The sequence below is a fragment of the Vanessa cardui genome, chromosome 16 (assembly GCF_905220365.1).
Source record: "Vanessa cardui chromosome 16, ilVanCard2.1, whole genome shotgun sequence".
Taxonomy (NCBI): Eukaryota; Metazoa; Arthropoda; class Insecta; order Lepidoptera; family Nymphalidae; genus Vanessa; species Vanessa cardui.
This window is the reverse complement of record NC_061138.1, coordinates 8,343,198-8,356,367: the sequence shown is the minus strand read 5'-3', so window position 1 is coordinate 8,356,367 and position 13,170 is coordinate 8,343,198. Positions and strand designations below refer to the sequence as shown.

General features: G+C 31.2%; 2 protein-coding genes across 7 annotated transcripts in view; both read right to left on the bottom strand.

Moving 5' to 3' along the window:
• The window catches only part of LOC124536018, a 32,774-nt gene extending 32,439 nt beyond the window's left edge, over window positions 1-335 (bottom strand). For all 4 annotated transcript variants that reach the window (XM_047112394.1, XM_047112398.1, XM_047112396.1 and 1 more), the window contains exon 1: window positions 156-335. The gene's annotated coding sequence lies outside the window, so the exon portion shown is untranslated. The remainder of the gene's footprint in view (window positions 1-155) is intronic.
• A 2,390-nt stretch (window positions 336-2,725) lies between these two features.
• Window positions 2,726-13,080, bottom strand: LOC124536358 (ethanolamine-phosphate cytidylyltransferase). 3 transcript variants are annotated; one of them, XM_047112887.1, is made up of 8 exons: window positions 12,799-13,080; window positions 12,196-12,446; window positions 11,806-11,872; window positions 11,650-11,727; window positions 11,022-11,181; window positions 5,737-5,925; window positions 3,566-3,724; window positions 2,726-2,918 (listed from the first exon to the last, which is right to left on the bottom strand). In XM_047112887.1, exons 1-8 carry the CDS (start codon window positions 12,849-12,851, stop codon window positions 2,736-2,738), a joined length of 1,140 nt encoding a protein of 379 aa, XP_046968843.1. In that variant the 5' UTR covers window positions 12,852-13,080; the 3' UTR covers window positions 2,726-2,735. The 3 variants fall into 3 exon arrangements, with proteins under 3 accessions (XP_046968843.1, XP_046968844.1, XP_046968845.1); XM_047112888.1 differs by having other exon boundaries at window positions 11,022-11,178; XM_047112889.1 differs by lacking the exon at window positions 12,196-12,446 and having other exon boundaries at window positions 12,799-13,057.
• Window positions 13,081-13,170: the final 90 nt, after the last annotated feature.

The window sequence follows — 13,170 nt, the reverse complement described above, 5'->3', positions numbered from 1 at the left end:
CAGAATTTGGTTTGGAATATAGCATGCTTATTCATTTATTGTTGACTTTTATAGTTATCAAAAGGTATTGTCTTCCTTAATACTTAGTCAATACATAAATATTTAGATAAAAGAGAGCAGATTGTCGTAGTGGGCGGCTTTTAAAATAAACTTACCTATCAAATCACGACTTTTTTGCAACTCGTTCTTGTCCGAAAATCATGAAGAAAGAATGATTTTGTTTGCAATTTCACAACAATTCCGTTACACCACGTCACTAACTATTTTATTGTCGCGCAAAGATAGAATAGATACGATATTCTCTCTACACTTTTCTGCCATTTTGAATTATTCAATTATTGCCATACCAAAAAATAGTATGACTTAAAAATGTTGCTATTATTTTTACATATATCGTTTAATATTTTTATAAAAAAAAATGATTTCAAATGTTTATAAACAAGTAAAATTAATGATCAATTAACCATATATGTATCATATTAATAAACTGTATTATTCAACATTATATAATCTAAATTATTATATTCGATAACTAGACTAGACAGAATATAGATTTTTACAATTTTTTAACTTACGTCTTACAATAGAATATTTGTAGTTGAAGTTTTCGAAAACTGAAAGGGTTAGCAGATGCGTCCTTAAGAAACGTCCTCATGAAAAATGTGTCCAATTCAACATCTTTACGCAAACCCAAAGAATCTTTTGATCGTCGAGAACACAACCCGCTCTACATTGAATACCGTCAAATGAAAGAAGCTGGTACTGTGGAGTGCCCGCCCAGAGGTGGAAGCAGTATTCCATGTGAGAACAAATTTGCGCCCAGTATAATTTTAGGCGATGAGCCGACGTGAAGTACCGTCATCTACTTTGAGCTCGAAACCAAAGAAAATTTTTAGAACTGAAGATTACAGATAGATGTGACTTCATAAAAAAAATTACGTAAGGTTTTCAATTTTTGCCTATTCCTGATTTTACAGGAAAATGCATTACATGCATAATTAAACGTTTGAAAATCAATGGAATACATACTACACCCTGCGTTGATAAATGCTATGATGGTACATCAGCGATGAGTGAGTTGCAGCGATGCTCAAGTAATAAAAGAGTGAATTCCTACAAGCTCGTGCTAAAGAATAACCACTAAAGCTCGGGGCAACTGAAGCTTAGTAACGTTTTCTATGATACATAAGCATACAATACTGGTGAATAGGAACAGCCTCAACGGCAAGCGTTTTTTTAATAGTTGAGGTCGCTAAAAACGAGGAGTAACAGCATAGCACAGCAACAGTTACTGGTCAATCGAGACGAACTCATCATATACGTAGTCTTTTGAGTTAATGTAAAATATATATTACTATCTTTTATTTATCCCTATTTCAAGTTGTAAATAATGTTTGGTTGTAACTCTTATTTACTGGTAATGAATGATTATTTGATAAAGATTTCGGCTTTGAAATAATGTACCTACCATTTGTGAACAATAAAAATAATTACTAATATGGATTTTTTGTTTGTATATCTATAATTTGCCTAAACCTAAAAAAATATGTATGATTTTATTATATTACAATAGGAAACTTTCAGAGTATGCAAAAAGATTTTATGATAACATGAGATTTATAGTCATAACCTTCACCAAGCAATCATTTTTTTGGAGTCTAGAGTACATTAATGGTATTGATTGATGAATAAAATTATACCCTTTAGTTAAAAGAACAATTCTATTTAGAAGCTTACTGCAATTTTATTTACTGATGTATGAAGTAGCGGATTTACCAATAGGCTAAGTAGGCTGGAACCTAGGGCGGCAGATTTAGAGGGGCGGCAAATTTAGCCCAAATTGTCTTTTTCTTACAGTAATAAAAAAATCTTATAATTATATATATACACATTACGTCCGTAATCCGTATACTCGTCAGTACATAATGGGTTGCAAAAATAATCTAGTAACTGACAGAAATATCACCTAGTTCATAATCAAACTAATAACGGAAAAAAGCCGATGTAATGAGGACGATAGAAAACAAATAATAAATTTTCATTTTCAGAATAAATTGTGATTGTGAACTAAACAAACGTATCGAATTTAAAAGTCAGTAGGGGCGGCAAAAATCGAATAGCCTACTAGCGGCAAATTTGTAAATTCGCCAATGCATGTATGACGAAAATTAATATTAAAGTGTGTTCAGACGATATCATGTAATTACTATGAAAGTTATAATAGTTTTGGGAAATTAAATAATTTATCATTTTTTAACATTATATTGATAATAATTTATAAGGAGTATTTTAAATTACATTTTTGTTGAATAAGAGACTAAAAATATTAAAAAAAAACAGATGAAATAAATAATATTTATATTTTTACAATAAAATAACTTTACAATTTTGAGTGTTTAAGTTTGAATAAATTTTAAAATTCATTGATATTAATACATGTCTTAACATTATTTGTTTGACATTTTTTTTTCGGAATGAGATAATTATGTATTACACTATGAAATGCGAATAAATACATTTAGTTTAGTTATCTATGGATTACTTTTAATTTCATAATACGGTACCTAATATTATACAACATATTACTGAATATGGATTATTTATTAATAATAAATTTATCGTCGTAAGTAGAAAGTAATTATACCCATAATCGAATGAGAATGAAAGCTCAGAGGATCATGAACTTTCAGCGAATGTACTGGGTACAGAATTTTTTTATTTTTTAAATTTTTTTTTTAACCGGAATATGCTTTAAAGTCACAATTGCCGTTCTGTTTAATATGTTCCTTTTGTATTGACTTCATTTGGGCGATTTCCTTTTTTTCTTTGCGCGAGTTTCTCTCTTCGAATTCTAATCTGTGACGGATTATTCGTTGTACTATATCCTCAGTTGTCATGCTGTTACCCGAATTTAATACCTGTAAAATTATTAATATTATGACACTCAGAATGTTAAATAAAAATAAATAAATATGAGACAACATCACATACATTACTCTGATCCCAATGTAAGTAGCTGACGCACTTGTGTTATGGAAATCAGAAGTAACGACGGTACCACAAACACCCAGACCCAAGACAACATAGAAAACTAATGGTAATCTACATCGACTCGGCCGGGAATCGAATCCGGGACCTCAGAGTGGCGTACCCATGAAAACCGGTGTACACACCACTCGACCATGGAGTGTGGTGTTAATTTATTGGTTTATTGAAAAGTAATATATGTATAGGTGCCAGTTTTTCATCCAATATATGTAAAATTCTTTAATCTTTTGGCAATCTTATATAACATACTATGTAATGAATATTGACATGGACCTCTCTGGCACGAGTATGAATTATGCTCACTATAAAGTCCCAACCTTAAATGTGCTTTGTATGTTATGATAAAGACTGAAATTTTAGATTTTTATTATATGTTTATGATTTCCTTGAGCTATTGCGTTAATCGCCAATAATGATATGAGAAACTAATTATTTATCGGAACATATTATTCCTTTTGAAGGTTACGTCGAATGTAATGGTAAATAAAGTAAACTTAAGGAATATAAAGGTTTGTACCTTAAAACATCCACGTTGCTTTGGCACTTTGTAAGGGTCTGAACCATCTGCGTCCAGCGCGATGGGCGTGACGCCGTGACACACCACCTCTACTCTGAAGTGATCCATTAATTCCGCTGTCACGCTGTACGGCGCCCCGATCACCACTTCATGGACGTACTGCATAAACAATTTAATTATTCATTGGTTTTAAGTTACTGTTTCAACAACAACAACAGCCTGTAAATTCCCACTGCTGGGCTAAAGGCCTCCTCTCCCTTTGAGGAGAAGGTTTGGAACATATTCCACCACGCTGTTCCAATGCGGGTGGAATACACGTGGCAGAATTTCTATGAAATTTGTCACATGCAGGTTTCCTCACGATGTTTTCCTTCAGCTGAGCACGAGATGAATTATAAAGACAAATTAAGCACATGAATCCGCGGTGCTTGCCTGGGTTTGAACCCGCAATCATCGGTTAAGATGCACGCGTTCTAACCACTGGGCCATCTCGACTCTTACTGTTTCATTACATTTTTATTACATTTGATCCTCGTGAAATGAACAGTTGTTTACTATTAAATATTTAAACTTCTAAGTGCGGTTTAAGTCGATTGAACGTTTGCTTTTAACAAAAAAAAAGTTATTATATATGGTTAGTTATATAGCTCTTTCATTATACGTAAGCGTAAAGGTTTTTAAAATGGTATCTTATACATCTTTGATGACATTTTGACTTAATTACCATTTAGTATTTTTTGATTATTTTCATATACTTTATTCAAACAATGAAATGATAAAAGCTTAATAAAACAACATTTCACAGTAAATTGTATTAAATCGGAAATAAATAGTTTAATGTATTGGTGTTGTATCGTAAATCAAATCTTTACGGTAGTGCACAATATCGGAGTTATTAGCAGATCACATAAAATACGTAACTAACGCTTGTTATCTTTTTTTCCAACTTCCATTGAAATAAGACGACAATTTACTAGTATTATCTTAAAATGAACGACAAACGATTATACCTTTATATCAATAGAACATAACTTATTGTTTGGATAGATACTATATTTTTTTACTTTCAATAAACATCTGATCAAGATTCGATCATCGCAATTTATATAAAATTAAATAACATAAATTAAAAACTAGACAAATAACAAACAAAAAATTAATAACGACCAATGCTTTTAATAACGTATACGGTAAAAGGACAAGATCATATCAACTCCTCCGTTTCTAAATGAACTTGATCTAATGTTTAAATAAAATAACTAAAAATAACTTAATAAATCAATTAAAATCTTATTTTCTCAACAACTGTAAGTGTACGGACCGAAACTTTTTATGTATTAACACATTTACATGAGCTAAAACAGTTCGCTTTATAATATGATTTTCGTTTTTTTTAACTACCCACTATATTTTTAATTATTGAAGTTGAATGATTGTTAAAATTTTGTATTTACTTGATTTTGTTTTAAAACTGTATTCTCACCTAACACTCAGGACAAATCCCGGTGATTTATGTGGTAAACTTATGTAAAATGGTTTGAATAAAAAAAAAATATAAACATATTGGTCACGTCACTTATCCCATATGCATCAGTTGAATCTACGATGTTAATCAATTTTATAACAGTAACCTAACAAGTAGTGAAGAGATTATTTATAGATCGTTCTGCATGCCGTTGTATAAATTCCAGATTGAATTGCTATTACTAGCCGTGGGAACTAAGTCGTTTTGTTTCTTACAATTTAGACTCGGTCGAATAACTGCTAAGTTATTGCAGAGACATAATAAATAATTACATATATATAATACGTATAGTGCGACACAAATTAGATGTAGCATCGGAAAATGCAATGGAATGAAAATAAAACCGATTACTGCCGATTTACACAACCGATAGAAATAGCTCCCTATCGCGCCATTCGACGCTATTCGTCGCTATACATTCACGCGTCAGAGAAAAAAGTGCATGTAAATCGACGCGTCAAATTGACGAATATATTAGGTCATATGATATTACAAGTTATTACGTTTATGCAAAGATCATATTCGCGTGAGAAATAAATATTGATAATTTGGGACAGCGCACTCAATTCGGATGTGATCGGTTTTACGAATTTTGCCGATGCGACATCTAAGTTGTGTCGTACTAAACAAAATAGAAAGCGCTCACCTTGCAAGCGAGAACAGAGAGCACTCGTTCGTGGAGGTTCATGATGGGGTAGTTGGAGCCTTTGTAGCGGTTCACTTCGAGGTCGGTGTGCAGTCCCACGATGAGGAAGTCGCCGTGCGCATGCGCCGCTTCCAGGAAGTCCAAGTGCCCCACGTGGAACAGATCGAACGCCCCCGCGACGTACACTACCTACAACACGAGCATATATGTTAACTTCACTCAATATAAGTTTTAAGTGACAACCGAATTAGATTACTATGTACCGAACCGACGTTATGTTGTCTTAAATTTTCGCGATTATTACACATTTAAATAAAACTAGTTATAACGGATTTTAATCGCGTATATTAATTATTTTGGACATCCCGACGTTTCGAGCACTTTACAGCGTTCGTCTACCCGTCTACCCGTGACCACGGGATGTCCAAAATAATTAATATACGCAATTAAAATCCGTTATAACTAGTTTTATTCGAACCGACGTTATCTATATTTGGCACAGGGTAGTAGAATATAAAAAAAATAGTTTTTTATAAAAAATCTTAAACAATAGGTATACAGATAATAAAAGCTCTTTTTTATATATTCACCACCGCCTTGATATTCTACCTCACTGTTGACTGGCAGATAAAACTAGGAGTAACATAGGTTACATTTATTACTAGAAAAGATTAGGGATCCTTATTACAAGTTAAGTTATGAAAAAGTGCCCTAAAACGTTTTTCGTCGCATTGGCTACCATGGACAACTATTGACGATAGAGCAAATATATCTAATCTATAATATTTAAGAACATAACAATATCTACAAAACACTTCGGAAAATCATATCCAACTATTATAGTTATGTCTAATAAGCACTTTTTAAATTTTAAAAGTTAATAGAGTACCAACACAAATAGAATAGAAATCTCAAAAAAAAATCTCTCTCACTTCAGATTAAATACTTAAATAAAAAAAAAACGATAAACAAAATCTTATTGTAAGTATAAATAGATAATGCGATTAAAAAAATATATAAATAAATCCACAAAAAATAGAATGAATAAAAGGTAATAATATTAAAAAAATCTTATATCCATCCGTGCGAAGCCGGGACGGGCGGCCAGTATCTATATAGATGGTCATCTAACGGAAAATCTTTTAGAACAGCTAGCTCCCGAGATTTATGCGTCCAACAAGACGGCACATTCATAATATAAATATTAATTATAAATAATTATTTCAGAAATTTATAATGTTTTAAAATTTTAAAACACAATTACTTCTGTGAATTAATTTTTAAAAAATGTGTTATGCCAAAATATTATGATAGACATTATTGAAATCCTTAATTGAAAATAAAATCAAGTACATACTTAAATCATATCAAATAAAAAATACACTTTTCATTCAAGAGGCTTTTGTGAGCACTTTACATGATTAAAATTAATTTAAAGCTCCAGCCGTTCAAAATGCAGATTCTACCGAGACCAGCAAGAAACTCAGTAGTAACTTTTTTGCGTCAAACAGGTACAAATGCATTATTAAACACAACAATTGAATTACTTTTAATAACTCTACACTTTTCTATCATCTACAGCTATAATTATTTGTCGAGTAATAAGTCTTAATTATCAAAGTTGAAAGATCAGAAAGAATCAGAAGAAGTTGAGAGCCGAGATGGCTCAGTGGTTAAAACGGGTGCATCTTAACCGATGATCGCGGATTCAAACCTAGACAGGCTACTGTATATTCATGTGCTTAAATCTTTATAATTCATCTCGTGATCGGCGGTGAAGGAAAATATCGTGAGGAAACCTACATGTGTCTAATTTCAAAGAAATTCTGCCACATGTGTATTCCACCAACCCGCATTGGAACAGCCTGGGAAACTTACAGGCTGTTGTTGTTGTTTATTATTGTCGTATCAAAAAGTCGCTTAATGTGATTGTAATTATTTAAAATTAATTTATAGTAAGCAATTTTTGTTATAACTATTTTTACAATGATACTCGTTGTTTATGACAAAATTCAAAAGGTCCTTTGGCCTTTGATATTTGACCTGATGAATGAATACTTTTAACATACGGAAATATATGTTTTGCTGGAGTTTTTTAATATCTCACTAATAGTAATATACCTGAGACATATATCAATTTATCGTTCTGTTATAAACTTATTACAGCTTACCAATGATGTTGTAGTAAACAGATATGTTATTAACGCGCAAAAAGTGAAGACTAGAAAACGTCCTAATTGGGACGTTTGCCTTTAGTTGTTTTACGTAGTAATACATTATAATACATCATAATTAAGTAGTAATACGTTTTGCGTAATTAAACCATCTAGTTACCCCTTTTACTTATTGTTTTTATCAAGCTATTCTTTTTACTTTTAACGAAATGTAAAAATAAACTAAAATAAACGGTCCCCGGCGAGGCACACTTTTTTCTGTTGTATAGTATGGATATAACATATCTGTTTATTAGAATATCATTGCAGCTTACAACTACTTTTTATATGTTTTGAGTAATGTAAGATCTAAGTTGCTGATGAATCGATGCTTATCTATTTTCCATATTTATTACCAGTAAACATACGAGTAGTAAATAATCAGTGATGTCTAACGTGTTTAAGACATTAGACAAGGACTGGTTAGGCGTAAACGTAGAGGTTGCAAAGTTCAAGGCCCAACATACATATTACTTAATAAATAAAATCGTTAAATGTAATTATTCAACATTGTATAACAAAAAAACAAGGTCACAGCAACATAGCTTAGACACGTTTTATTTTAATTAATAGTACTTACATATTTTTTAGTGATTTAACATATTCGATTATAATCTTTATGCAATTATTAAATTTTATGTAATTTAATTCAATTGTATCAAAGTTTGAAATATTTTTTGTTTCATTGTAATCTCTACCTTGTAATTACGTAATAATTTGTACGTTTTAAAAGTGAATAATTTTTTAATTGACAAACTATTCAAATATTTACAGTTGAGTTAGAAATACACAAAAAACGGAACAAGTGCGAGTAAAACTCGTGAAACGAAGTGTTCCGTAACATTATCTATAAAAACTGAAATAGAGATCATGTCTGTTGGATGGGAGCCCCTTTTAATATATATTAGTGTTTTATCTATAAGTTTTAACTGTTACTTAGCGGCAACAGAAACGCATCATCTATTAAAATTTCAGTGGAGTTTCAGTACTAGGGTGTCTTTTGCTTATGGGCACGGAACCCTAAAACGACATTCAATTTAAATAGATTACTGTAAAAAGTATAGTGTAAAACATTTGCTGTTATCTCTTGGCGTAAATTGTTTTTAACGAATTATTTATAAAACTAAGTACAAACTATCAAGGTACCCATTACGTGATCATATTCCTTGACATAGTTGATTTCTACGCCGAATTTTGTTTCATCCTTCCGGTCGTGATTGAGTAACAATTACACACGATCAAAACATCGCATATTTAATTGAATTTAAAAGTTATTTTTGTTTTGTGTCTTAAATTATTTTTTATTCATTATCGAATGGATTTGTTCAGGGAGATCATTCAGTAGTCATACTTAATATCAACAAAAAAAAAAACAATAGACATCGTTTTCTAATTATATAAGCGGCGCTAAAACCAATATATTCTTATTCATATGGGCGCTTGTAAACACCTTCGAATTGTCACATTTTAAAATTAAAATATTTAAAACTACCGGTTCGAGGCTTCCACCTAGGCGCGGTCCGAGAAGCTATCCGCATATCATAGGAGCGAAACGTTCTGTAATTAACAAATTTAAGAAAATTCGAAGTTCAAATGTATTTGTAAAACTTGCTGGTCGCAAGCATGTTGTTCAGAGATAACCCCAGATGTCTCAAATATAATCTATTGGTTACCAATAAGATAAGAAGACTTCCATTTGTTTTATAATTTATTCATTTCTAAGTACTATACTTACTAATTTCCAATAAGTTTTTTGTGCAATAAAATCTTATATACTAAATATGATTCCCAAAGTTCTGACTGATTCTACCAAGAAAAGCTGTTAAAAAAATCCGTAGATACTTGTTTCTAATAAATAAGACTTCATTATTACTTTTCCTGCATCAGAATCAACGAATATGATCGACAAAGGAGACGAGCACAGTATTTGAATAGGCTAGAAACCAAAAGTTCTCTACTTATTTAGTTTGTATCCGTGTAATTTTACTTTTATAAACCGTAAAAAAATCTTCTAGGGTAAAGCGAAATATAGAGTTATTACCTACAGAGTAATTTTTTGCTTAAATAGTCGTAATTAATTTTCAAATCATTTACGATGTTCAAGAATATGTTCGTGTCATCATGGCTTTAATAATAAATAATTTATAAAAACAATTAAACCAAAACAAAAAAGTTGAGTAATGCACTACAAAGTATTGGTGTTTGGCGTTAGATAACCAATGTGTAGGTACCCACTCGGAAGGCAGCACAAAGCCCTACTGCCGGTTCATTATCGCTTAGTATTGACCATTATTCTATAATATAACAGTACTATTACTGTATTATTGTGTTTTGAAGGACGTTGATAAAAATAAATTGATTTTCTTCTATGTAATAAATAAAACATTTTTACAACCGCATTCAATTACTGCTCACGTCGCGAGCCGAGATGGCCCAGTGGTCAGAACGCGTGCATCTTAACCGATGATTGCGGGTTCAAACCCAGGTAAGCACCACTATGTATATGTGTGCTTAATTTGTGTTTATTATTCATCTTAAACTCGGCGATGAAGAAAAACATCGTGAGGAAACCTGCATGTGTCTAATTTCATCGAAATTCTGCTACATGTGCATTCCACTACCCGCATTGGAACAGCGTGGTGGAATATGTTCCAAACCCTCTCCTTAATGGAAGAGGAGGCCTTATCCCAGCAGTGGGAAATTTACAGGATGTTACTTTTTTTTACTTTCACGTCGCTTTTCCCTCTTAAAACGGCCAATGCATTTTTTTGTCGAGAATTAAGTACATTCAACAAAAGGTCAAAGTTTCTTAAGTAGAATGTATATAATCGTGTCTGTATTTATTTCCGTGATAGCTTGTTGAAATGTAATAGAAAAACATAACAAAGTCAAGTAAGTTTATAAAAACAAACTGCTAAAATGGAATTAACTTGCATAACCCATACTTAATTATGATCGCTGTATGAGCTACTGTTATTAAAAAATAAGATTAAAAAGTGCTCATCATATACATCTACTCTCAATATATACATCTAAATTTTTCTAAAATTGTTTAATGAAAAATAAACATACTTTATCAGTAGGTTTCGGTGAGAGACCATTGCTGAATTGGATGATCTTTTGAGTGGTGGGTAAGAACTGTGAACAGCCTGTATAAGGTGACCTTGCGGTTGAATCTGTACCAAGATTTGAAGAGTGCTCCAGGGCTACTGTGTATTCTTTGTCACCTCTCCTGAAAATTATAGCAAGCCTTAAGAAATACTATTAAAATAATTATTGAAAACTTAATTCTTTTACAGTAATATAGCACTCGTTTCTGAATCATTTGTGTTAATGTTATGACTCATACAAGTATGAAGTTAAAAAGATCTTTATCAGATCAAAATCTTTTGACTTACATCACTAGCGCATGTATAATAATGACTAAATAGTAAATCTTTACAGAAAAAAATAGCTATTTTACATATGAATGTTATATATTTTTTTAATATTATCTTAGCTAAGTCATCAAGAGCAAGCACTATATTGTAACACAATGTTTAAAGATATATGTGTGTTACAAAGACATGCCAAGCAATTAATTACAGTGTATTGCAAAATGGTATAAAATCGTTTATTATTATCACATGTACTTATTTTAATTCGCCTTTCATGATTTTATATTTAATTCAATAAGGTTTTAAAATAATTGGTTAATTACTTGAAGTGTTCTCGTGTGAGTAACAGCATCCTTCCTACTAAATCTGTAGTGGACACTCCAGCGGTTCTGTTTACCTCTCTGAAAAAAAAAACACTTTTTTTTTATTTGTTACCTATGAATCAATATATTTATAAATATATTGGTTATTGTACATACCTGTATCTACCAGCTTCTTTAACCAAATGATATGTATCAATTCCATCTGCAGTTACTGTGATGTCGTCTGAAATAAAAAAAAATTTGGTAATTTTTAAATCACAATATAAGAAATTCCATAAACACTATTACAATACACTACAAATGAACACTATTGAATATTCTATATTAAAAGTATTGCATAGTTAATTTAAAAGTTCATGCCAATATAATTTCATCAACTTGAAATGTTTTTTTGAGTATTTTAATAATAAGGCAAACACCTCTATCTTGAGCATCATATGATATAAAAACTACTAATTAGCATTTATTTGGACATAAATATACAAACTATCCTATTGGATTAGTGTTAATAAGCTAACAACTAATAAAATTAAAACCATATCCCACCTCCATGCACACAAAAATCACATTGGTATTTATCTAACGTTTCTAATGTTGTAACATACGGTGCTCCCTCCACCACTTGGTCGACCCATTTGATTGCACGAACCATTTTATATCTCTCCTCCTGTGTAAAGACAGGAGGTCCTTTATGTTTAGATATTTCTTCATCTGTGTGTACACCTACTATTAATACACCACCAAGAGCTTTTGCTTGTCTCAAAGAATTAGCATGGCCAAAATGAACCATGTCATAGCTGAAATACAAAAAATATATCGATTTTTTCTATATGCAATAATATAAAAAGTATATTTTTATCTTTGTTTATTAAACTATATAATTGACAGTAAAAATAATTCTTAGCTGATTATATCTATCGTTTATCCGTTAGTTTCCTTCTTGCTATAGGAGAAATTGAATGAATATTTATTTTAGGACCGGCGTAATAAATCACATATAATTATTTAATTGGTTACCGCAAATATTTCAAATACAATTAATACAAATATTACCGCTCTAGCAAATACGTTTTAAAAACAAGCTACTACCAAAAATGTCAAATCATTAGTCAGGTAATTATAGTAAAAATTTTTAAATCATTGATTTACCATCCATCACACCATACACGTATTTGCTTTTTATCTTCCTTGTTGTCACTCATAATTTGATATTTTATATGAAACTATTGAAGATTAAATGATTGTTTATTTAATGTATAATAAATAAAGTGTAATTTAAAAAAAGCACGAACAAAATATTAGAATATAAACTGACAACACGATTCACGATTGACAGTTACACTGGCACACTGAAAACTGACTGAACTGAATGGATTAAATACTGATAAAGAGCGGCCTACTCTGCCCGGCGGGATCGAATCGAATGATGAATTGATGACTGCCGATAGCGAATAGCGATTGTCGAACCGGGCGTGTGATTCATCATTGTAGTGATCATTGATTAAACAATGGTAATTTCAA